The 24,323-nt window shown below is 31.3% G+C and overlaps 1 protein-coding gene across 6 annotated transcripts in view; it reads right to left on the bottom strand.

Moving 5' to 3' along the window:
- The window catches only part of LOC134717621 (uncharacterized), a 118,029-nt gene that overhangs the window by 53,165 nt on the left and 40,541 nt on the right, over window positions 1-24,323 (bottom strand). For 4 of the 6 annotated variants that reach the window (XM_063580126.1, XM_063580118.1, XM_063580153.1 and 1 more), the window contains exon 2: window positions 3,262-4,141. In XM_063580126.1, the coding sequence (XP_063436196.1) occupies window positions 3,262-4,141 (880 nt within the window). Of the gene's footprint in view, window positions 1-3,261; window positions 4,142-5,647; window positions 5,829-7,818; window positions 7,986-24,323 lie in introns of those variants that run through there. The other 2 variants (XM_063580131.1, XM_063580145.1) reach the window with 2 other exon arrangements.

Below are 24,323 nucleotides of genomic sequence, written 5' to 3'. Positions count from 1 at the left end.
CTAAAGCACAAAAGGAAATACACTGTGTTTAATTGTTTTTCAGATCGCTTAAGGAATTAATCAATGTTGGCTAAGGGTGTGCTTCGATGCATAATTATACAAAACTCTTTGCACTATAATCATATCAATATTGATTTCAACTGCAATGTTTTACGCTGAATATTTTGTTTTTAAGGATTATTGTATAAAAAGAATTGTTGAAAAATCATTCAAGAATATAGTTAAAAATCTGTAATACGCAAATTCAAGTAATTTTCAACAACTTTCAGACAAAGCCTTTTCTGCAGAATTTAGTCAGAAACGCAAGTATGTAGACAATACCGTTTTTAAAAGTCACTTATAACATTATGTCATTACTTTTAACATAAGTGTGGCAAATGGGTTTCGACCCAGTATCCCTTCTTTTAAGACTGGCGGAGAAAAAAGAGGACTTGATAGTATTTAACACATAAAAAGCGCCAAAGTTGAATGTAAGGAACATCTAGAGAGAATCATTTCCCGCCAAATTTTCAATGGCTTGCATGTGTATCTCAAAAACGCGCACATGTACACTCGATTTTTCCTGCTATTTTTTACCCCTTTTTCATGAATTGTACTTTCAATTATTTATATTGATTTTCAAAAAACGCTTGTTATTTTGAAACAGAGTGGCGAATTAACCTTCTTAAATTGGACGTATTTACAAGCATTTCAATCATGGACATGAAATGTGGCCAGTTTGTTGTAGTATATCATACGCAAGCACATTGCATTGCAATATTAAACACAATAATAATTTTACACTGGTGGCATGGGTAGCTTTCGTAGAAATACAAGGTCATTCAACTGATAATGCGGATAGTCCGTAACTAATTAAGAACTAAAAGCACTTGTATTGTCAATAGGTACAATACACCGACTTCTTCATGAATCGTATTATAGTCATCTATAATCGGACATATGGAGACATTAATTAGTTTATACACAATAAAGTAAGATTGTTACTGATGAAAGATACGTTCTTTTTTAAAGAGGGTAAGTGTGTAGGGGGTTGCTGTCTTATTGGCGAAGTATATTAATACGTTCTTTTTTAAAGAGGGTAAGTGTGTAGGGGGTTGCTGTCTTATTGGCGAAGTATATTATATGAGTTGTGGTATATTTGCCAATGAAACAATTATCAACCAGACTCAATATACGTGGATTTTAAAAAAAGAACTATAGGTCACAATATTAAGGCATTCGCCAATAGTAAAGCCTTTATCGCATAGTTGTCAATAATAGGTCCGAAATGACAATTTCGTCATAGTTGATTTGCTACAGTATTTTGAAATGATTTCTGCAGTTATGATATCAAATACACTAAAATATTCAAACATATATTTTTTTGGGCACACTACATTATTTACGACAAAATATATATTCTTTCTTTCGCAATGGTTGCAAATTCATTTTTATCCAATAGGAAAAATAAAGTTTGCCATCTCCAAAATACAGCTCTCGTAAGACCTCATGAAGCCAAACAAATACAAGTATGAAAATAAAGCTTTTTAAACCTTTTTGGTCTCTATTAAAACTAATTTTAAAAAATATGTTTGTAAACTTCTAAACTTATTAACAAACAAATATATCTGTGACTTTATTTAGCTTACACATAGTATTGGGTTTTTTCTTATCGTTGAAGGCCTTACGGTGACCTGAAAATATTTAATCTTCGCTTCTTGTGTTTGTTGATTTGTGAATATATGTCACGTTAGAAATCTCCTTTTTTCTATTGAAAACTTCCGATATAATATTAACTTGATTAAGCAGGTGTCACATTTATTTATAACTCGGTGTTATGAATTGTTTACAAATAATCATACTGCATAACAAGCCATAAAAGTAAAATCTTTTACAATTTCCTATGGCTTCGTAAATCTTTGGAAGGAACTTTACGCTTCTAAATCATTTTGTGTTATAGAAATCCATCTGAATGTTCAAGAAATAACCTCGTGAATTTAAGCTATAAATAAGAAACTTAGACGATTAACTATGATATATCTGCTTCCTACTGAAACCTTGCAAAAGAGCAAGTAATTAATGATATTTGAACCAATATCTGACTTCAGTTCTAAAAATAATAGATAGATATTTTTATCAAAGGAAAGATGAGGCATTATGCAATGTTTTAAATGTTGACAACTATTTTTGGTATGCTGCCATTAATTCTTGTGTCAGACTATATTCTACCACATCATATTGATTTGCTCGCGTGGTTTTTTTTTCAATGATGACGTCAAAAGCTCTTTTAACAGTGGAAACCAAAAGTCGAAATTAATCGAATTTAGGTTAACGGCTAGAATGATTTATCTCTGATTGCCTAAGAAGATAGCTTTTTGTCATCACGATTGAATGTTACCGTCGAGCCCAATATTTGTAGATTGACCCGGATGGCAGTTGTTTGACATTGAAATTCACTCAGTCATGAAGTCCATTCTATACACAAATTCATTTGATTGGAATTTTATGCAGCTGGCATACAAGTGAGAAATTTACATTTAGCTAGCGATAAAACCAGAATTAATCCATCATTTTCTATAGAAGGAATGCCTGTACTAATTGTTGTTTTCCATTCGTTTGATGTGTTTGCGCTTTTAATTTTGCAATTTCGTATAGGAATTTTTCAAACTGACATTTATAATCTTTTAGAACCTTTTCAAATCATTTTTAGTACTGATTGTCTTCTCGTACACTTCTCGCTTTTTTATTTTTAATAAGCTTGTTTAAGGCTTAGGCGATGCAAGTATTTTCGTGTTGATAACTCCGTTATTCGGTGCTCAGCTCTAAAACTGCGAGGGTAAAGTGGTATCCATCTAGACTCCATAACAGAATTAAATGAGATGTTCACTAACATATGTTCAACCCACCACCAAATTCCAAATCCAACACCATGGGAGTGGTCGGACACCGGGAAGTCTGTTATTATGGTGGAGGATACCGAAGTACCCTGCGAGAACCACCGGGCAACTCGGTGGAAATAAACAAACTGAAGAGATATCTTAAGATTCCTGTCCTTGTCAAAGACGGAGGCCACTTCGATCAACCGAGGCCCCTAAAGTACCCATTCTAGTTTAAACTCTGGTATGGGTACCAGAGATGTGTGTTGAAGGGTGAAAATCAACCTTCTAATATACAGAAATTTCAAGCGATCTTCAGCAATGAAGCCATCGGTTTTCATTTCTTAACTACACACCTACAATTTATTAGCAAAGTAATAAAGAATTAACCATGTTAATAACTTACTTGCGATCTTTGATATTTTCCATAATACATTCAAGATCAGACACAGAACCAGGATCTTCATGCACCATTAGAGGTTTTCGTTTGGTTTTATAATAGTCCGTTTTCTTTTGCTGTTTTAACGCATTTCGTAAATCTAGCAACATATTTCCATCATGACTTTGCTGTCCGTAAAGACCAAATGAATGTGGCCGCTGTCTCAGTATTTTTGTCTTGTCCCGGTGAATTTGAGCAGGACTTGAATCCACTGAATTTGATTGTATTGGTTTATGTCCTATTGTAAATTCCATTTTTCGGTTGTCCAACGGTGAAGTTGGTGACCGTCTGTTTTTGAATATCCTTTCTAGACTCCTTAGTTTGTCAATTGAATCTATATGATTTGCACTTTCCATTTCCGGCCATGATAATGAACTAGGTGAATATTTAAGTGATGGTTTTGACTGTGTCATTTTCTGCATTGGTTGCGCAAACAACTCAGCAGATTTTAGTAATATATCCCTATTATAATGATCCGGATCTGGTGTCCGGGAACCTGATCTGCTACTCGTTTCTTCATCAAAATTGTGTTTATTGTCATTGTAATCCTCAATTGAGCAACACGACGAAGAAGAACTGTGCGCTCTTGTTCTCTGTTTATATTCGTATTTTTTCTTTTGAAAACTGTCCCGTTTACGTTTAGAAGGTGCTCGCGAGGAACTACCATTTACAGGATATACCTGTTGTGCATTCCACGAAGGAGAAGGTGGTGCGGAATGACGTTTCAACTTTGGATCCACATCTGAAACTCTTTTTCGTGGAGGCAAAGGTGGTGGCCTATCCGTTTCAACTGTTTCCTCCTCATATGCAGGATTTGAAACGTCTGACTGTTTGTGTTTGTCTTTCTCTGTAAAAAGATGATAAGGTTTCATTACTATAAAATCAGCAACAAGCTATAATCAAATTATAGCTGTAGTACTAATTGATTGTCCTGTCATTTGATTGTCCTGTCATTTGATTCAAGAGAATGTGGATGGGGTTACAGATAAGCGAATTATGGGCAAAACGCCTGAGACTAGAGAAACACGGACAAAAAAATAAAGAATACTGATGAAGTGCTTCAATATAAAGAACTATAGAGAATGATGGGTAAAAAATATAAATAATATGGGAAAAGAGCGTAATTAATGACAAATATAGAAGTCAAGGACCGCCCTCTAGACCCGCATTCAGACGGTATCTTGACTGACGGTCATTGTTTGATTTAATAGGTGTTAACATGCAAATAAAAGTTGATAAAATTTGAACTTTGTGTGACAGCTAATATATATATATATTCTATGGTTTGTGGTTCACTGTCCGTTCCTTCTAGTGTAGGTTCATATAAATCAAGTATATTTCAATAATTAAAAGCCTGATTTCAATTAAATTGACCAATCGAACGGACCTGATACTAAAAGCATGTAGTAAATAAGTTATTTGATAACTTAGTTATTTTCTATTCAGTCTAACACTTGTTTGGTGTTATGTTTTAACGTGTATTTGTTTTTCCTAAGAATATATAAGAATAAAAGAATATAAGAATATTTATTATTCAAATCAAGGTCTCTTGATGGGCAGCATGACATGTACACATAAAACAAAACATCTTGATGTGTAACAGAAAAACATTTTATTTTTATATTTCTGTATATTTCCTACGAGAAGTTTCTCATGAAACTCAATAAAAATTCATTTGTTTTATATCTCTTCCTATGTTAGGAAACATTATAATACATGCTTTACTCAGCAATAAACAATATGAAATGCATGACTGTTTCCAGTTGGAACGAATCTTAAGGAACTATTATTCCTTGAAAAAGCAGACTAAGGGAGATCAGTCAAATAGATTTTTTATCCAAACAAAAATCTTTCATTTTGATTGCATATTACAACTAACACTACTGCATGTACTAGTATATATCGACGGGTGCAAATTATACACAATGATTAAAATTAATGGTCTACATGTTTTGGCTAGAAGTTTTATGTCAAAACTTGTATCCAGTATACCACAGGAGATAATGCATTTATTTGTTTACTGATCAAATGATTGTAAACTAATCTTTTAAATAAACGATTATAAGCATATATTTTCCGGTTTAATATTAATTTCACGTTATATACATGTAATAGCATAAGACGGATCATTGTATATTGTTTTTCTTCAAATCTGCTTGTAATTGGAAAGAGAGGTAAAAATTAAAACAAAACTTAAAAAATGTATTAAGATTTCTAAAGTGTTACTATAGACGTACGTTGTAATCTACTCATCATTAAACTTGTATGTCCGTCAACATTTTACAAGCAATTGTACGAACGAAAGAGTTTTTCATTTTTATAATTTCAATACTTTTCAAAATTAAGTTCTTACCATATAGTTTTTGTCCCATGTCCGTTGCTTTTCGTATACGTTCAACTATGAAACAGTTTATAAAACAAGTCATAATTCATCTAATAATAAGTATGAAATATGACTTAATAATCCAATTATTTTTACGTGTAAGAAAGAGTGTATTACGTGTCACCACTGTCTATACAAAGGAAATCATATCATAAAGTGATCACATATCTGCAGTATTTATGTTTTGAATGATTAATTCCTTACCCGAGGCTGTCTTGGCTATAAACAGCTACGAGAGTTTCGTCCATTAGCAGGGTATAACAGTGAAAGAGGTCATTTCAACTTCATTACAATTTAATTTCACATCGCACTTAAAATTATAGACCACAATAGCCGGAAAGATTAGCTTGTTAAAATCTTTTGTATCAGACCGAGTTCAAACGAGTTTAATCCTTTAGATTTGAAATTGTAACAAATATCTGGTTCAATAGTGAAATACACAATGATTTGGGAAAAGTGTGAAAATTCTATATTATCGTTTTACTGCGAAAAGATTGTTTATTTTTATTGTTGAAAATGGGTGGCTGCGTACAATTATAATCCGTATGGTTTTGCTTGTGGTAAACCCTCACTTTAAATCATTGATGTGTATCTTGATGAATTGGTAAGCAGAGGTGTTAACGAGAATACATCGACAGGTTTATATTACAAAATGTATTTAAATAAAACATAAAATATATATTTGAAAATAAAAATTGTCATTTATTTGAATTTATGAAACATATTTCAAAACTAATTGATTGTTAAATTGAAAGGGTTCATTTGTCATGCTTGTATCGAGAAAGTAATATAAATTCATGGAGGTATTATATTGACCATTATAAAATATCCACGAGCCAAATTACACTTGATGTACATGACTTTTTTTTTATTGTCCTTGATGATTCTAAGTTAAACAGAGGCGGATTTAGGTGGTGGGGGGCGGGCCCCCCCCCCCTTTTGGGAAAAAAATTGGTTGCTTATATAGAGAATCACTGAAGCGTGACTGGAGTGGGCACCCTCTTAGGTCAGTCAGTGGGCCCCCACTTATGAAAATTTCTGGATCCGCCACTGTTAAGGTGGTACCCAACACTTTAAATAAAATTAATTTGGCTCGTTTAATTTTCATAAAATTTTGACAAAGTATTAACTTTGACCCTTTGACAAAAATATAAAAATTTCAAAAAATTTGAACCAACCGTTTTATCAGAAAAAATACACTGGTCATATAGCAGTTTGACAAATACTTATTTTGATCATTGAGAAGCTTAATGTTCCCTTTTAAACACAACGTAATTAAAACGTTTAGCTGATTTTACAGAGTTATCTCCCTGTAGTGTTAGGTACCACCTTAAATATGTCTCAGCAGGAAGCTTAACGTTATACATAATCGTGCACGACATCACGAATAGTATCGTATATTTAGGTGTTAGTAATTAAGTAATATTTTCTTTTTTATAATAGCAAATCATTGCAAAACCAATATTTTCTCCTTTTATAATAATCATGTTCTTTTTTTTTTATTACATTGTTTAGTTTTTGAGTTAAGTAAGATAAGGGAGATAAGTCAATATAAATAATGAATTGCATTTCCTAGAATCAGTTCTAAGATCATAAAGTCCAGCTGAAAAAGGTGAGTGAGTGAGTTGAAAACAAACTGACGATACCATTGCAAAAAATAAAAACTACCAAAGACAAATAACAGTACACAAAACACAACATAAAAAAGTTAAGCCTGACTTAGCAACACGATCCCAACCAAATGAGTTGACATCGTGTGCTTCGAAAGGATACGCAGAATGTGCTCCACATGTAGCATCTATCGTGTTGCTTGCGTGAGTATAAACCGGGAAACACTTGAAACACAAAGTTCGTAACGTGTAAAGGCCGTGGCAGTATCCTTGCACGAGGCATCATATTTAGTCATTAGCATGGTTTTCTCCATACATAAATGCATGTTTTTATCTATCGGTTGTATTGTACCATGCACATGATTAGAGTTGGGTAGCAGTGGTCTCTCAGTTATTTGTTATGATAAATTGTCTTTGACTCTCATATAACAGAAACTGAGAATGCGAAAATGGTTGATCTTTGGTTCGTATCCTTTTTTTTTTATTATACGAATCGCACTAATATTGGTCTTATGATTGCAGTATATTTACCTTCAGATAAACGCGGCATAGTTAATAATTCCCATCTGATGTTTCTAACTCCTAGTGGTTTAGATAGTCTATGCACTAACGTATTCGATCTCTTAGGTACCCTTATTTGTTCAGAATTACCCAATACTGGTTCACTATTTCGCCTCATTATCTTCTTATCACTAGCACTCAAGATATAACCTCAGAGCCAAAGTTCTTAACCATTTATCACTATGATAAATTAATAACAAATTCGTGTTATTATTTTGGCTTAATTGGCTAAATAAAGTGTCCTGAACTTGACTTTTTAAGCGTAAAGAGTCGAAAAACGGTAATATAAATATTTATTTTGTTATTATTAGAATGTTTTCCTTACATATATTGTTTAAAATCTTTGAGAAGGTACTTAACAAAGTAGATACAAAACCAGAATTAATTTATAAACTTTAAAGTGAAGAAAAAATAAAACCAAGACTAATCGACTAAATTATGTCTGTATAAACTCTTTAGTTTATCGTTCTTCGTCGGAAATTAAAATTTAATCCTTTAAAAGAAACGATTTATAACAATATTATGATACATAGACATTTTACTCCGCTTATCTTTACCTCAAGCTAAATTCTTTATTTAAGTCTCACTTACACTACAACTAATAAGTAGAATATAAAAAAGTGTTGTAAAATATTAAATGTAGAGTCATTTAATGATATCTAATATAAACTTAGGGGCCCCTTATAAATGTAGCTTGCGGTTTGGTGTGAGCGAAGTCTCCGTATTAAAAGTCGTACTTTGACCTATAATGGCTTACATTTTTTGTTGTACTTTACAAATTGTGACTGAAATAGAGTTGTCTCATCGGCACTCACATCTACTTATATCTTTTAAGTTGTGAGGCAACATGTGTTTGTGTGTCAAGTCTTCGTCTTCAAGATCAAGTTATTCATTTAGACCCTCTACTCCAAAGGTAGTGTGTAAACTGTAGTTTCTTATCCCCCCTTATGGTTAGTAGGGGGATAATTCGGAAAACAAAATGTATTCCGATTGTCCTTTTTGTCATTCCCATCGATTTCGAATGTTATGCCTTAATCATTAATCATCTTTTATGTATACTTACTTCCGACGTAGGATCACACAAGGCAGGCGGTGTCTATTCAACAATAACGGATAAACCAATCATATGCTGAATAAATGAATTGCAATGAAAAGGCGCCCCGCCATAACAGTTTTTACTATATAGCCCGGTCATTGCAGAAGAAGCAAGACAATTACACAGGAATATCGGTTTTTGACACACGTATGATTTGAAATATACCAGCACCTTCTTTTAAAAACAAATTTGGAAATTTCAAGTGCATGTACTCAAAATCAGATGCTTCATAGATCGCAGCTTTATACGACCGCAGAGTTCGAACCCTGAACAGTTGGGGCAAGTATGGACACAACATTCAAGTTTGATACAGCTCTGCATTTGGATTGTGATTAAAAAGTTGACACAACATAGGTTTCTGACACAGAATGAATGTGGTCTAAGAACTTAAACTTAAAAACTTAAAAATTTCAATTTGGACATTTACCTATTATGGTTCAATATCCAATATCTCAATGCATGGTTAGATTCAGCATATCAAAGAACACCAAGAATTCAATTTTTGATAAAATCAAATAAAGTTCAATTTTGGACCCTTTACACTTCAATGTGGACCAATTTGATAACCGGGCCCAAATATCAAAAATCTAAATACATGGTTAGATTCAGCATATATCAAAGAACCCCATATATTCATTTTTTGTTGAAATCAAACAAAGTTTAATTTTGGACTCCGAATTGGACCAACTTGAAAACTTGGCCTATAATAAAAAAAAATCTAAGTATATGTTTAGATTCAGCATATCAAAGAACCCCAAGAATTCAATTTTTGTTAAAATCAAACTAAGTTTAGTTTGGAACCTTTGGACCTAAATGTAGACCAATTTAAGAACGGGACCAAAAATTAAGAATCTACATACAGTTAGATTCGGCATATCAAAGAACCCCAATTATTCAATTTTTGATGAAATCAAACAAAAGTTTGATTTTGGACCCTTTGGGCCCCTGATTCCTAATCTATTGTGACCAAAACTCTTAAAATCAATCCCAACCTTCATTTTTTGTGGTCATAAACCTTGTGTTTAAATTCCATAGATTTCTATTTTCTTAAACAAAAGTAATAGTGCGAAAACCAATGTGTCTTCGGACGACGACGACGACCCCAACTTCATACCAAGATTTACGACCGCAAATTTTTTTTTGCGGTCGTATAAAAACTAAAGACAGAATTAGGTCTCAAAAATATCCATTCATCAAATGACAGTTCTAAAAACTTAAAACATCTTGTCTGAAAATATTCAATTCAATCAAAGTAATTTTTTTTCCATTGGCTTCATTTCCCTTTTTGTAAGTGTAACAAAAATATATTGAGAAGCATAATCAAGTAATTATCTAAATATTTGATAAAGTGATGTCCAAATCTACATGTTATCAAAATGTCGTTTACAATATCCGTACGCTTAAATACAATGTGTATACTTGACCACAAAAGTTCATGGACGATTAGTGTACAATTTGATATAAACTGTGCTACTGTGTCACTTAGCTATAATCCAAACACAGTACTGTGGGAGCCTTTAGTGAGTTTAACCGACGCCGTACTATCAAAATGTCTACTACTATTATTAATAAAGCTATACATCCAGTCATAACAATTACTGAATATTTTAATATATGGAATTTCATTTTTTTTTTAATTAAGAAAAAATACTTAGACGACATTTTAATTTCAGCAATGATTATTTTCATTCACCGAGGCAATGCATCGTTGTTTCATATATTGATAAATCTTTCGGTCACCAACATTCTTTCAGAATAATATCGGCCTTTTTAAAACGTATTTTGCAATATCGTATCCCAGCTACATCTGAAATTAAGGTTAGGGAAACAAGCAGTTACAGACTTGTTGCAACGTTTAAAGCGCAACTATTGGTAACAGTCCGCAAAAGAATTATGTCACTTTACTTGGTTAAACTCCTTAATACTATTGCATTGTCAGAGAAGCAGCAACCACACATAAGTTGTGATCTCGTGAGATAAGAAAAAAAATTTAGAGAACTCGTGGATGACACGAGACTTCAGGACAGTCGATGCGGACTATCTTATTTAAAGCTATTTCAATTGCTTTAAGTTTAACATAGAAACAATTGTGTTGCCATAAAATTGCAAACGTCTTGAATTAATCCTACAATAATATATACGACACATATATAATGTAGCAATCACATTTTCAATTTTAATATATAGATATATGAAACAAAAGGAAAAAAATAACTTACAGTTGTCATCACCCGAAATAGTATCTGTTCTTGAATCACACAAAGGTTACAGAAATGATACATATACAGAAGGTGGACCCCAAATATAGGTATTAAAAGATTTAAATTGTTGCTGAATAAAATAATCATCAACATAAATACGTGTGACATGAGTTTATTATAACCAAATATCAGTTGTCATCTATGAAATACTGTATCATGATGAATAAGACTAAATTATTTTTGTATTCACAAAAGAATTCTTAAAGAAGTACGCCTGAATGGAAAAGATTAATGTGGCTAGACTGTTAAAAGCATTTAAACTAAAGTTTACTTTTGTTTATTTATGAATATATAATTCTGTATTTGAATTAACTTTCGTACCGATATTTAGGTCGATTTATATTAATTATATTAATACTTATGATTAGATTTAAAGAATATGTGGTATGCGTTCCAATGAGACAACTCTCCATCCACGTCACAATTTATAAAAGTAAACCATTATAATTCAAAGTACAACAAGCTATGAAGGGCCCAAAAATGACTAGTGTAGAACCGTTCAAACTGGAAATCCAACGATCTAATCTATATAAAAAAAAAACGAGTAACATTTATGAACCACACCAACAAGCGACAAACACGTCAATGAATATAGGTTCTTGACAGGTGCAAACAAATGCAGCGGTTCAAACGTTTTAAAAGGAACCAACTCTCACCATTATCTGAAACGATAGTTTAACATCACAACATAGAAAGAAAAAACTATAAAATATCAATTGAAATGGCTTAACTAAATCAAAAGATATACCAACACAAACAAATGCACATGCTATGTACGAATAAATGTAATAACAGGCGAGATGTTAAATGGTATCAGAAAGACAACCATAACATTGGACCACATGCAGCCAAAGAAAACAATATATACCGGTAAATGAAAAAAATATTGTTGTAAGGTTAACAGTAACGGACAATGATGGAATACAGAATTAATTTTTTTTAAATAAACTTTTAATTGTAATGATGTTATAACATATAAGTAATTATAAAAACAAGAGGATGTGTTATGAATGTCAATAAGACAACTCTCCACATGAGCCCAAATAACACAGAAGTTAACACTACGGGTCACCGAATGGCCTTCAACAATGAGTAAAGTCCATACCGCATAGTCAGCAAAACAAAACACCGAAATGACAAATTTTAAACAATTCAACGGTATAATTTATGTAGACTATAATAAGCGAAAGACAACTCTTCTAATATCAATTTCAATCAGTGTGAATAATTCAAATCATAGCTACTTACTTTTTTGCAACATTTGAAAACGAATCATTTGAAACCATGAATTACATGAAAGCCCAACGTGCATTTTACAGCCTCACTCATATATAAAATTGTCATACCTATATACATATCTATATATATACCTAAATATATATCAGTTTACAATTAACATTTCTAGATGACTTAAGTTATGATTTATGGTTAGTTTAAGTTTCATTGCATAAATATAAATTATGCAAAAAAATAAAATACAATACTTAAAGATGATAACTGACTCCTGATTTGCATCTTTTTTTCGTTTTCATATACGCCTAAAAGAAAACAATTTTAAAGACTTTTAATTGTGCACAATTTGTCATACGCTCATACGTATACTGTAATGATAAACGAGATTTTTTAGAGGGTTAAACCATCTAGTTTCAACTTATTATCATGAGTTCAAGGTATCTAAATAGAAATCTATATAAAAGATGGTACATGTACGTAGCTATAAATTAAGATGCTTGAATATTTGCATAATTAATGTCAAAAATATTTAACTTAAACGAAGTGCAATCTATGGTATTAGTCAAAACTCGAGAGACGATTTTTTTATATTTTACTATTAGTTATGTGTTACTTAACTCTGTATGAAATGTATATGCATTAGCTTGGGTTTTCAAATCTGTTGTTAGATAAGTTTCAATCATAGCAATAACAATCAGAAAATACATCGCGGCACAAAAAGGGCCATAATGCATACTCATTTGAACAAACAAAATTTATATTCAAACATGTTAATATACTCGTTTCATTTACAATCCAGATATTTTTAGGTACACATTATTCATAACTAATAGTAATAGAGTATACCCTTTGTGTTTGATTTCTTATGATTTTGTTTGGGAACATGTGGTAGGAACCCTGGCCTCTATTAATATGACTTGCGTGTGATGGGACCGCGCTTTTAAAAAACGAATCCGCACTGGATATATTAAGGGATCAACAATTTAGACGTGTACTTTTGAGAGATTCTCTAAAGCTTTCAACTAGCAATACATTAAATATAACATAAATCACATTTACAAGCGTCAAATAAGTACAGGTCAATAGTTTCTCTCTTACATGGCCAAATGCCATCCCTTTCAATGTCCGTTTAACGATATTGTTATTATTATTGAACATGATTTATAATAACTTTTAATTTTTGTTCATTATTTCATTTTATGATTTATGTGACATAATTACTTGCTTAAAATACATTATTCTCCATGTGGGTTCTTTATGTCAATTCAGAGTTATTGAACTTACCATGCTTATTCCTAACTTGTTTTTCCAAAAACCTTCACACATTACGTATCTTTCTCAATTAAAAAGTAAAATCACAAAAATACTGAACTTAGAGGAAAATCAATTCGGAACAAATAAATAAAATAGTCAAAATATGGGTACATCAGTCATCATCGTATAACAATTTTAAAAGGAACAATTTAACAGAACACAAAAACATCAACTATCTACGAACACATTGATTGATTTGAGTGTCTGACGTCAATTTTTTTTTAAATGTATATCAATTTTCATCAGATGTCAGTGTTGCTTTAAACATACAATCAGATGCTTTTTCGTAAAACACTTTGTTCTTTATTGTCCGAGGGACAGTACCCCAATTCGCCTGTCATGTTCAGATAATCTTTTTGTAGTTTATTATTTTTTAATTCTATCATAGAAAGATACATGAATGGTTAGTCAAACATAAAATATATTTCCATTAAAAGACCAGTGAAAAAACTATAGTACAATTAAACAAATATTTACAGATAATTGGACTGAGCTATTTAAACATCTCTGTAAACACTCCATCAAAACATTTAACATAGAACTCGTACTTGTAAAAGATGTTTGTTATCCAAAATATCTATAACTAAATTTTGTATTTTATATTTAATATTCATTCTGACTGAATAATGGTGTTGTTGAACTCTTTAGAGAAGTATTCATATCAATATTTGTGTGTGCAGTAAACCAGCATTATATTATAATAGTTATCAAAGGTACCAGGATTATAATTTAGTACACCAGACGCGCGTTTGACTACATAAGACTCATCAGTAACGCTCATATCAAAATATATTTATAAAGCCAAACAAGTACAAAGTCGAAGAGCAATGAGGATCAAAATTAGCCTAGAAACACAACCTAATAAGGTCTTAGTCCAACACCGTGTATGTCATTAAGTGCCGAATACTGAAACAATTAAAACGGCTTACCCATATTCTATTTTGTTTCAATCCTTCATCAACAGAAAACTTTAAAAGTATTATTATATATATAGTGAAAGAAAATATTTAAAACACAATTTGTAACTTTAATTTGTTATATTGAGAATTTCAATTGTGAATGTGTCAACATGATGAAATAGTCTTTAATGAATGGATAAACATTTAAAGTCAACACATATTATTATACTGTACCACCTAAATTAAGTCTTCTGCCACACTACAATGTATTTGTAAAGCCTTAATCAATGATGATATTTCTTTATACAATAGAGATGACTTTTTTTCCTGTTTGACAAAATCTGAAGTAATTACCATATAATACACATTTTTGAGTTTCTATATATCTACTTTTTCTTTTCATAGTGATACAGCTATTCTATTATTTTTTTCTGGCACGTATATGACAGCTTGTATACATAAAAACCTACAAAAACAAGTATTGGTGACCTATAGCTGTTAATTTCTGTGTCATCTGGTCCCCTGTGCATTGGCAATCATACTACATCTTCTTTATATATTGGTTATGTAGTTTGATCTATAATTATAATTACACACAATAAACACGACCAGCGAGGTTTATCTCCTTCTTTCATGAGGATTCTTTTTGTGTTTCATTATCTTTGTTTGATTATCCAACTATCTTATACTAATGCTAGTATTATGCCGCAGAAATGCACATATATAGCGTTACACATTATGATCATGATATCTTGGATGAGCTTTAAAGAAATGAACCTAATTTTAAAGACAGATTCATTTGGATTTAAACTTAATGTGCTATTAAACTATTGCATAAAAAGTAAATTAACAAAAACTACCGATCTCCATTTATTGATTACTACCTGTGCGTGTACAAATGATAAGAATAGAACCCTACGGACGTCTTTTATACAATAAACAAACCTTTGATTTTAAAACTTACTAATTTTGATAATCTACTACTAGTATTTACGTGCTATTTTCTTGTGTGTAATATTCAAATATATTTTTTTTCACCTCTAAATGTTGGGGTTTTTTTTGCTTGTTGTTCAGAAAAGATTTAAATCTGTCAATATTCAAATTTAGCTTTTGTTTTTCACAAATTTCATGAATTTGCAACAGTAGGCATTGAGTATACTTGAGTTTATTGCTCAAGTTTTACGATTATAAAATATAAACATATTGCTACTGTTATTATATACAATACAATGCAATTATTGGTATTGGGTTTGATCTCAAGGTTACGATCTAAGGAAGAAACGTCTTGATCTAAATCATAACTACATGGCATACTTTAGCAATGTATTGGTTGTTGCCAAAGATTAATTAGTACAATCGAATTAATAAGAATATGATGTACATAGTAGAATTATTGTCCAACCGTGCAACAAAACTTCGCTAGTTGAAATGATACTGACACACACAATTGTAATGATAATTCCTATTATTAAATTTCAGAATTTCAGCAAAATTGTTAACGGGTGGATACTTGACCATTCATAAATATTTTTTTTCAATATTTCGATATTATTACTTTTGCTTGACACGTAATGAAATAAGCCTCCGACCGACGAAACAGAAAGAACGTACATGTTTGCTCTTCGTCCGTCTGCCAGCCTACCCTTACATGAAAAGTATCATAAGATAACGACAATCAATAGAGGACATTACATCGTTTAGAAAGTTTTAGAATATAATAATCATTGACTTGATCCATATGTTTAAAATTCTTATTTCATTAATGCAATAACGTCTCTTCAAACACAAATGCAAATTGTTTTTAATGTCTTTAACTGTTACTGTAGTATGATTACTTTCGCTTTAATGGCACTAAATGGAATATTACGTAAGGAATTATGTTGAGATTGCTTGTTCACTTTGATAACAAAATGTCATAAACTTTACCATGGATCCGGGGAAATAATACAATTCATCGAAACACAATATTGTGTTGAAAAGCAGTTCAAAAGTGGCTAAGGAATTAATGGAATATTTAACCTCAGTAACAGATGACCTTCTATCGGAAAATTCCTGTAATGACAGAAATGTTATCCAAATTTACCTTCACGGAATTCAGAAATCTATACAAGGAGATATCCATGGTTAATTTTATAATACCATAAATGTGCGATGTCAGCATTGAATGCCGCCAAAGTGTTGAAGACAGTGAATACATAATTCTATGGCTTTCAAATTACGTCTGATCTATAATATTCGAGGGACAGTACCCTCAACCTCAGTCAATTTCCAGTCATGTTCATTAAATATGTACAGGTCATCTTTTTGAAGTTTATAATTGCTTAATTAAATAAAAGCATACTTCAATGCATAGCCAAACATAAAATGTAGAAACAGAATTAATGCCGTTCAGCCAGACAAATTAAGTTATTTACACATCAATGTACAAACGCAGACAAGTCCAGCTCTATCAAAATAGACAGTACATGTTAAAGTAACATAGATGTAATGCACATATCGATACTGATAAACTATACAAGAGGTACCAAACAATAAAAACTAACAACAAGAATGTTTGAATGAAAACAAATCTGTTTGATAGTATCATTCAATGAAACACAAAGGACACATATCTGAGTCCTTTATAAATGACTTTCCAATGTTTTATGTGTATATCTTTTCAGATATAGAAATATCTCATCATGTATTAAGCACAGGAAAACATTTTAAACGAATTTGTCACTTAATTTGTTATATGAAGATTTCATTTGTGAATGTGTCAACTTGATGAAATAGTCTTTAATGAATGAACAAATATTTAAAGTAAATACATATCATTATATTGAATTAGATAACAAGTCTTTTGAGACAAATCGATGTATTTATAAACTCTTAATCAATGGTGACATTTCTTACACAAATGAGATACCCTTTTCTCCTGTCTGTGAAAATCTGAAATTGTTCTCATAGATAATAAAACAAATTTAGTTTCTCTAAATGTATATATCGTGTGTCTCTTGTACCATTATTTATTTGAGAGGTTTTTTTTTATGGCAGCTCTATTACGAAGATAAAAAATAGGAAATTCTACAAAATTTAATTTTTTTCATGTTTCTTGACATATTTAATTATGGTTATGGCATTTTTCACCTTTATTATTCTAACTGTCCCAATGTACTTGTGGTAAAAAAAGGTCGCATCGAATATGTCTTTGTGTGATCGTGGTTTCGATTATGATTGGGTCAAACGAAAGACATGATAGTTGGTCTTTCAAGCTTTTCAAGTGCAATAAACGTTCAAAAAAATGAAACATACATACGTTTAATGAACCGACGAACGTACGAAAAGCAAACATATACGCCCTTTCTGTTTCGCCGGTAGGTTAGTGTATAACGTATTAAGATCAAGGAAATTATATCTCACTAAAAAAAAATAAGGGAGTTATGAATGGTATAATGTCCATGTGTTAACTTTTATTCTGATATACACTACTAGAATATATGTTTAAAACCACCACTATAATTTTGTGTATCAGATTAATTTTAACTAGCGAGTTTCGTTGCACGGGGAACAATAAATATATTTGGATCATTCTACAATGGTCATCTTATTTTGATTAATTCACGTCTATTCGTTTTTGGGGCCAACACAGGATTGATCGAAAGTCAGTATTTATAGATTGCATCAAGACTTTTCTGTTGTCTGCTCTATGGTCGAGTTGTTGTCGCTTTGGCATATTCCCCATTTCCTTTCTCAATTTTATTTTCTACCTTAGATCGTAGCCTTCACACCCCGTACCATTAATGACATTGCATTTTGAATAATACCAGAAGCGTGTAACTAAACAGACGTACAGCGGAAAATTCATAAATTGGTCTTTTGTAGAAGTTGGGAAAACAATATCTAATTTGGGATTTCAAAAATCTATTTTGATCAAGAAAAAATCAAATTCAAATGTGTTGCATATAATTCCGTTATTTTGATTGGACGAGGTATTTCAAAAGTTTTTATTCTATATCCGAATGAAATGCAATATTTATGAACAGACAAAAAGCCTGATTTAACAGGTTACTGGTGTCGTAAACAGAAACGGCATCTTAATAAGATCATTCAACTACAAATCCTTCAACTCTTCACATGCATTTAAGTTTAACAAGCTTCGTGTGTTGAGATTTAAAGATTTAATTATTTTTCAAAGATAAGGTCAATTAGTTCAAAGTTGTAAAATTATCATTAACATCAATTGATCGAAACTAGCTACGTTAGAAGTGAACATGATGCCAGTTACGAATACAGATCAGTCGTGAATATATATGTTTCTATCACGTGCCTCCCCAACACTTTTATTAGAAACCCAAAACTAATCTGCATATCGCTTATAAAGCTTAAAATCAATGATTGATGAATAGTTCATCGGAGTATGATTTCGATTGCTGACATGACATGAAATGACTGATTAATAACAACAGCGTATTAATAACCAAATTCTGTGCAAAAATGTCTACTTAGCAATAAATAAATAGTTATGCACCTGCAGTACTGGAATGATGATACACATCTTATTAGCATTGCTTAGAAAGAACTAATTAACCATTTGTCGTTTGCAAACAAATAATGGAATTTTTATTGTGTTTAGCAAGGATTTTTCATATGCATATTGATTTAGTAAACCAAGAGTAACGCATGTATATTACTTCTTACTCTCACTCATATAATGCATTAATTTTTCGAGGAATATTAATAATCATGACTAATCTGGGACTGTTTCGATCTTTCTTATCACTTAGTTAAATTAGGAATGGATAAATACATTACAGAACAAATTAAAGTACTGACTTGTCTTACTATCTTAGGGCAGTTATTTGTTTAACATATTTTTTAGATTCCACAATTTTTACTTGTTTTGTCGTTTACCCGAAAATTCTTTGACTATTTTTTGCGTGAATGTCTGTCAATGATCAAGAAATAGAAAAGGTCGATTAAGGCAAATTTTGAGAACGTATTTCCCTTGTTTTACTCTACAAATGATCTTTCAATAATGTTCATTTCTTTTTATTTCAGATTCACAATTTGTCAGTATATCTTTACACTTCAAATAGCCTTATTCACGTAAACAAACAAACAAAATTAAACAAATAATTTAAAGCGTCCACAGTTTAATGCGCTAAACCGTAAGTTATGAATTTACAAAATACAGCAGTATATACTTAATTGCATTTTCACCGTCCTTGCTATTTTTAGATTTTAGATTTTAGATTTTAGAATTTACAATAAAAGAGATGATTGTAACTTCGCAGTTGTGAACTTTCCATTTCAATGTAGCAACATCCAAGGAGCGCTTGCATACGGAGAATATATCTCCAAGTTGATTCTATATTTCAGATCTTGTATTTCCTATCATAATTTCCTTGATAGAATAAAGCCTTTAAATCAAGAGTTCGAAGTCGTGATGTTGAGAACATCCTTACATCCTTTCGAAACTTTCACAGACGCCATATGCATCACGAGGTGGTTATAAAACTCAGGTTAACAATTTGAAGCAGATATGTCACATGGCGTCGGTTTTTTTTTTTTTTTTTTATTTTTTTTTTTGCATTATGAGTTTTAATTATCCTTCGGCATCTTTCGTATTTATTTTTAAAGTCATATGAAACGAGTGAGTGGTGAAAAATAATGTTTATACAATTCTTGAACTAATGCATGTATATATCATAAACTAAGTTCTCTGTTCACAATTTTATCATTATTTTCGCAAATATATCATATAATCATCAAATTTTTTTCCTCTCTGTTTGCTATGATTTAACAAGTTTGGCTGTTCATTAAATGCCGTGTTTTGAAGCAGAGTGTTACCGATTGTCACCTTATAGTAAACAAATCACAAAAAGCATGGGTTTTAAGCACGTGTTTAAGGTGGTATGGGAGTCTAAAATAAAAATGATAGAATTTGTTCATACTTTGCCAAAATGTAGTATCTATTGATACATGTTGAAAAATATTATAAAAATGATAGGTCACCGTGCATTTTTTCAAGCTACGGGTCGTGACAAAATGACACATTTTGTATGGATTATACAGGAAAAAACACCATTTTGTGAATAGAAACTAAACGAAATGATAGAATTGTAAAATAAATTAGGAAAATATAGCTTTCAAACAATGCTTTGATAATATCAAAAGAAAAGATAGGGTCACCGTGCGTTTTTTCCGGCTAAAATACAAAGTAGGAAAATTCCATGAACAAACTAACAGAAAATGCACTATTTTAGAGTTACCTCCCCATAAAATGACAATTTCAAAATATTTAAAAACAACCAAAAATAATCTACACTTGTACATATATTTATATTTATAAGTTATATTCTTATAAATTGGAACTTTTAAATGTAAAAACACATGAAAAATCTGCATACTTGCATCAAATTTTGCTAATTTGATAGAAAATATGGACCTTAGATTCTCTGTTTTTTACAATCCAAGATGGCGAAAGACACCCATACCACCTTAACATGTATATATATTTGTTTACTTTAATGACAGATCCATGCGTTTTGCGATCACCGAATTTTTACGAGGAGGATTACGCTCGGGTCACTATGCATACGGAAAATATGTCGGCGGATTGCTTCCTGGAAGCAAGCAATTAAAAATAAGTAAACTTTTTCTAATTGTAGACAAATTAAAGAATTTTCCTCCGAAAAAAGTATATGTACATAAGTTGTATAATGCAAACTATCCATTTACTTATAAAAATCATATGCATATTTTTTTTTTAATTTAAGGTATTTTATGACTTTAACGCAAGTACGTTACAAATTGTTCCTTTCTATATGTAAAAAGACAAAAAAGAAATAAAGAAAGATTGGCATTTAATGCGTACCAGAACTGTTAACTATCAGTACACACTTCATGGAATTCATATTATGTGTTTCTTTATCAATGCATCTGTTACAAACAAAATTTGACTTAACTTATGTTGACGAACATTGAGCTAGAATGCCAGACAACTAAGACTTTTTTTGGTATACCGGAAACGGAAGCAAAAAGACGGAAGTTGTTATCGATTTGATCTCATAATGGTCATGACCATTCTACTGATTTCATACTCCGATTGCTCATCTCATTATAACGCAACGTTAAAACATTCATATGCCTTATTTATCAACAATACGGATTGATAACAAATATTGTATGATAAAATTGATATGACTGATTGATTGATTGGTAATTTCTTTACGCCGCATTAGCAGAACAAAGGCTAAATCGTTGCTATACAATGGATATGAGCATTGCCTTAAATTAAAAATTATTCATTCATACTATACTCATTTTTGTATGAGACATTGCGATCTCTTTTTTTTTTACAAATGATACTGATATAATACTGAGTTTTATTCTAAATCAAATTGATTCGATAAAAACATAATATGTCTTTTGAGACCATACTTTGCCAGTGTCCGTACTCTCAAATTGCGAGGGAGGCAAATAACAAAGCGAAAATCAGACTTTGAATTACATTCACAAAAAAAAGAACTAGCGTTATATGCCGTATGTGGTGGTTGATTTATAGATGTTATGTCGAGCCAAGAGAAGTCATAGACAAACGAAACTTGTTTATCTGTGGTGAGATCTTGGTCTAGTTTACGATTGTAGTGAAGTTTATCTTAAATCAAATAAAAGTATCAATCTCTTTTAAGCACAATAGATCATAAAATACTAGGAAAACATGTAAATCTCACGTATCAAAATACTGATAAAACATAGACATTTTAACGCTCGAATATAAATAAAGGCAACAGTAGTATACCGCTGTTCAAAACTCATAAATCCATGGACCAAAAAACAAAATCGGGGTAACAAACCAAAACCGAGCGAAACGCATTAAATATAAGAGGAGAACAACGACACAACACCGAAACGCAACACACACAGAAACAGACCAATCATCAGACAAAACACCACGAGAATAACAAATGTAACATGAAAACCAAATACATGAATTTGGGATAGACAAGTACCGTGCCACGTCTTATCTCAATATCTCAAAAATAAGAGAAAACACAAACGATTCAACGTTAAAATGCAACACAAAGAGAAACGAACAATATTATAACAATGACCATCTTCCTGACTTGGTACAGGACACTTTTAAAGGGGGATAAAAGTGGTGGGTTGAACCTGGTTTTAAGGCATGCCAAACCTCGCACTTTAATGGCAAAGTTAAATATAACATTGAAATGACAACATAATATTACAGGACTACAATACAAATAAATAGGAGAACATATTAGACACAGAAAAACATGATTAATAGATAACAAAAAGCATCAGGTTTAAAATTCAATACGCCAAAAACGCGCCTTGTCCACACAAGACTCACCAGTGACGCCCAGATATAAAAGATCGAAAGTGAAAAAAGTACAAAGTTGTACAGCACTGAAGATCAAAAGTTGAAAAGGTTTCGCAAAATACGGCATTGTTTTTATGCCCGGGATAAGAACATTCTTATTATATAGAACAATTCATGCTATTGCAAACAGTTAATTTTATCAAATGAATATGAAAGAGATATACACAAAGAAACTAAAGTATTAACTAATTACAGAAAACTAAACCTGAATCCATAACGCCTAGATATATAAGATCGAACGTGAAAAAGGTACAAAGTTGTACAACACTGAAGATCAAAAGTTGAAAAGGTTTTGACAAATACGGCATTGTTTTTATGCACGGGATAAGAACATCCTTATTATATAGAATACTTAATGCTATTACAAACAGTTAATTTTAACAAATGAATATGAAAGAGATATACATAATGAAACTGAAATATTAACTAATTACAGAAAACTAAACCCAAGTTTATCACAAAATAGAAAATTTACAATTTAAAATATAATCAAAGGTACACTTGGCTTGTGTGCACCTCACATATAGGTTCAATCACTCTTGCTTTCCAATTAGCAACAAACAACACATATATTTACAAATTAAATGCTCTACACCTGAGACAGGAATGAAGATACATTGATAATTGACGTGGCAATGAAGGAACCAATCAAACAGTTGTCATGTTGCCACAAATATACAACCTATTCTGTCAGTATCAATTTGCTAATTACAAAAATGGTGTAATAGGACCACGCCAACCGACAATGATATTTATACATTTTTTTGCAATAAAAAAAAACTATGTTGGCTGTTCCTATTATGATATAATTTATTCAACTTTTTGTTGTTGGCACCTACGATGACAAAAAACATTGCGAACCTATACCAAAATGGGTAAGATTGTAATAGAGGCATCTTAAATGTTATCGCAGAATACAAATCATTCGAAATAATTACATTTGGTTTTTCATCGGAGATGTGATATGTTTGTAAACGAGAACACTAATGTCCTCAAGTTCTGGTATTTAATTGTCCACATTTCTTTGATCTATGTCAGTTACCAAAAACATATTAAGTTCAAAGTTAAGAAACGTGTTCAATATTACTACTAAGTTTGATGTTTTTACCTTTAAAAATATTTGCACCAATTGGGCTCATTAGAAGTGCAAATTAATCCGAGAAACTGTTCATAGACTGAGGCGATAGATCTCCCGTACTGGTTAAATATCGCCTTAACAGGTGACAAGCCTTAATATATATCCCCTACTGGACAAAGATATCATACTGAAGGTTGTGAATAAC

Source organism: Mytilus trossulus, chromosome 1 (genome assembly GCF_036588685.1).
Source record: "Mytilus trossulus isolate FHL-02 chromosome 1, PNRI_Mtr1.1.1.hap1, whole genome shotgun sequence".
Taxonomy (NCBI): Eukaryota; Metazoa; Mollusca; class Bivalvia; order Mytilida; family Mytilidae; genus Mytilus; species Mytilus trossulus.
The sequence above is the reverse complement of the archived record's forward strand: the minus strand, read 5'-3'. Positions and strand labels throughout refer to the sequence as shown.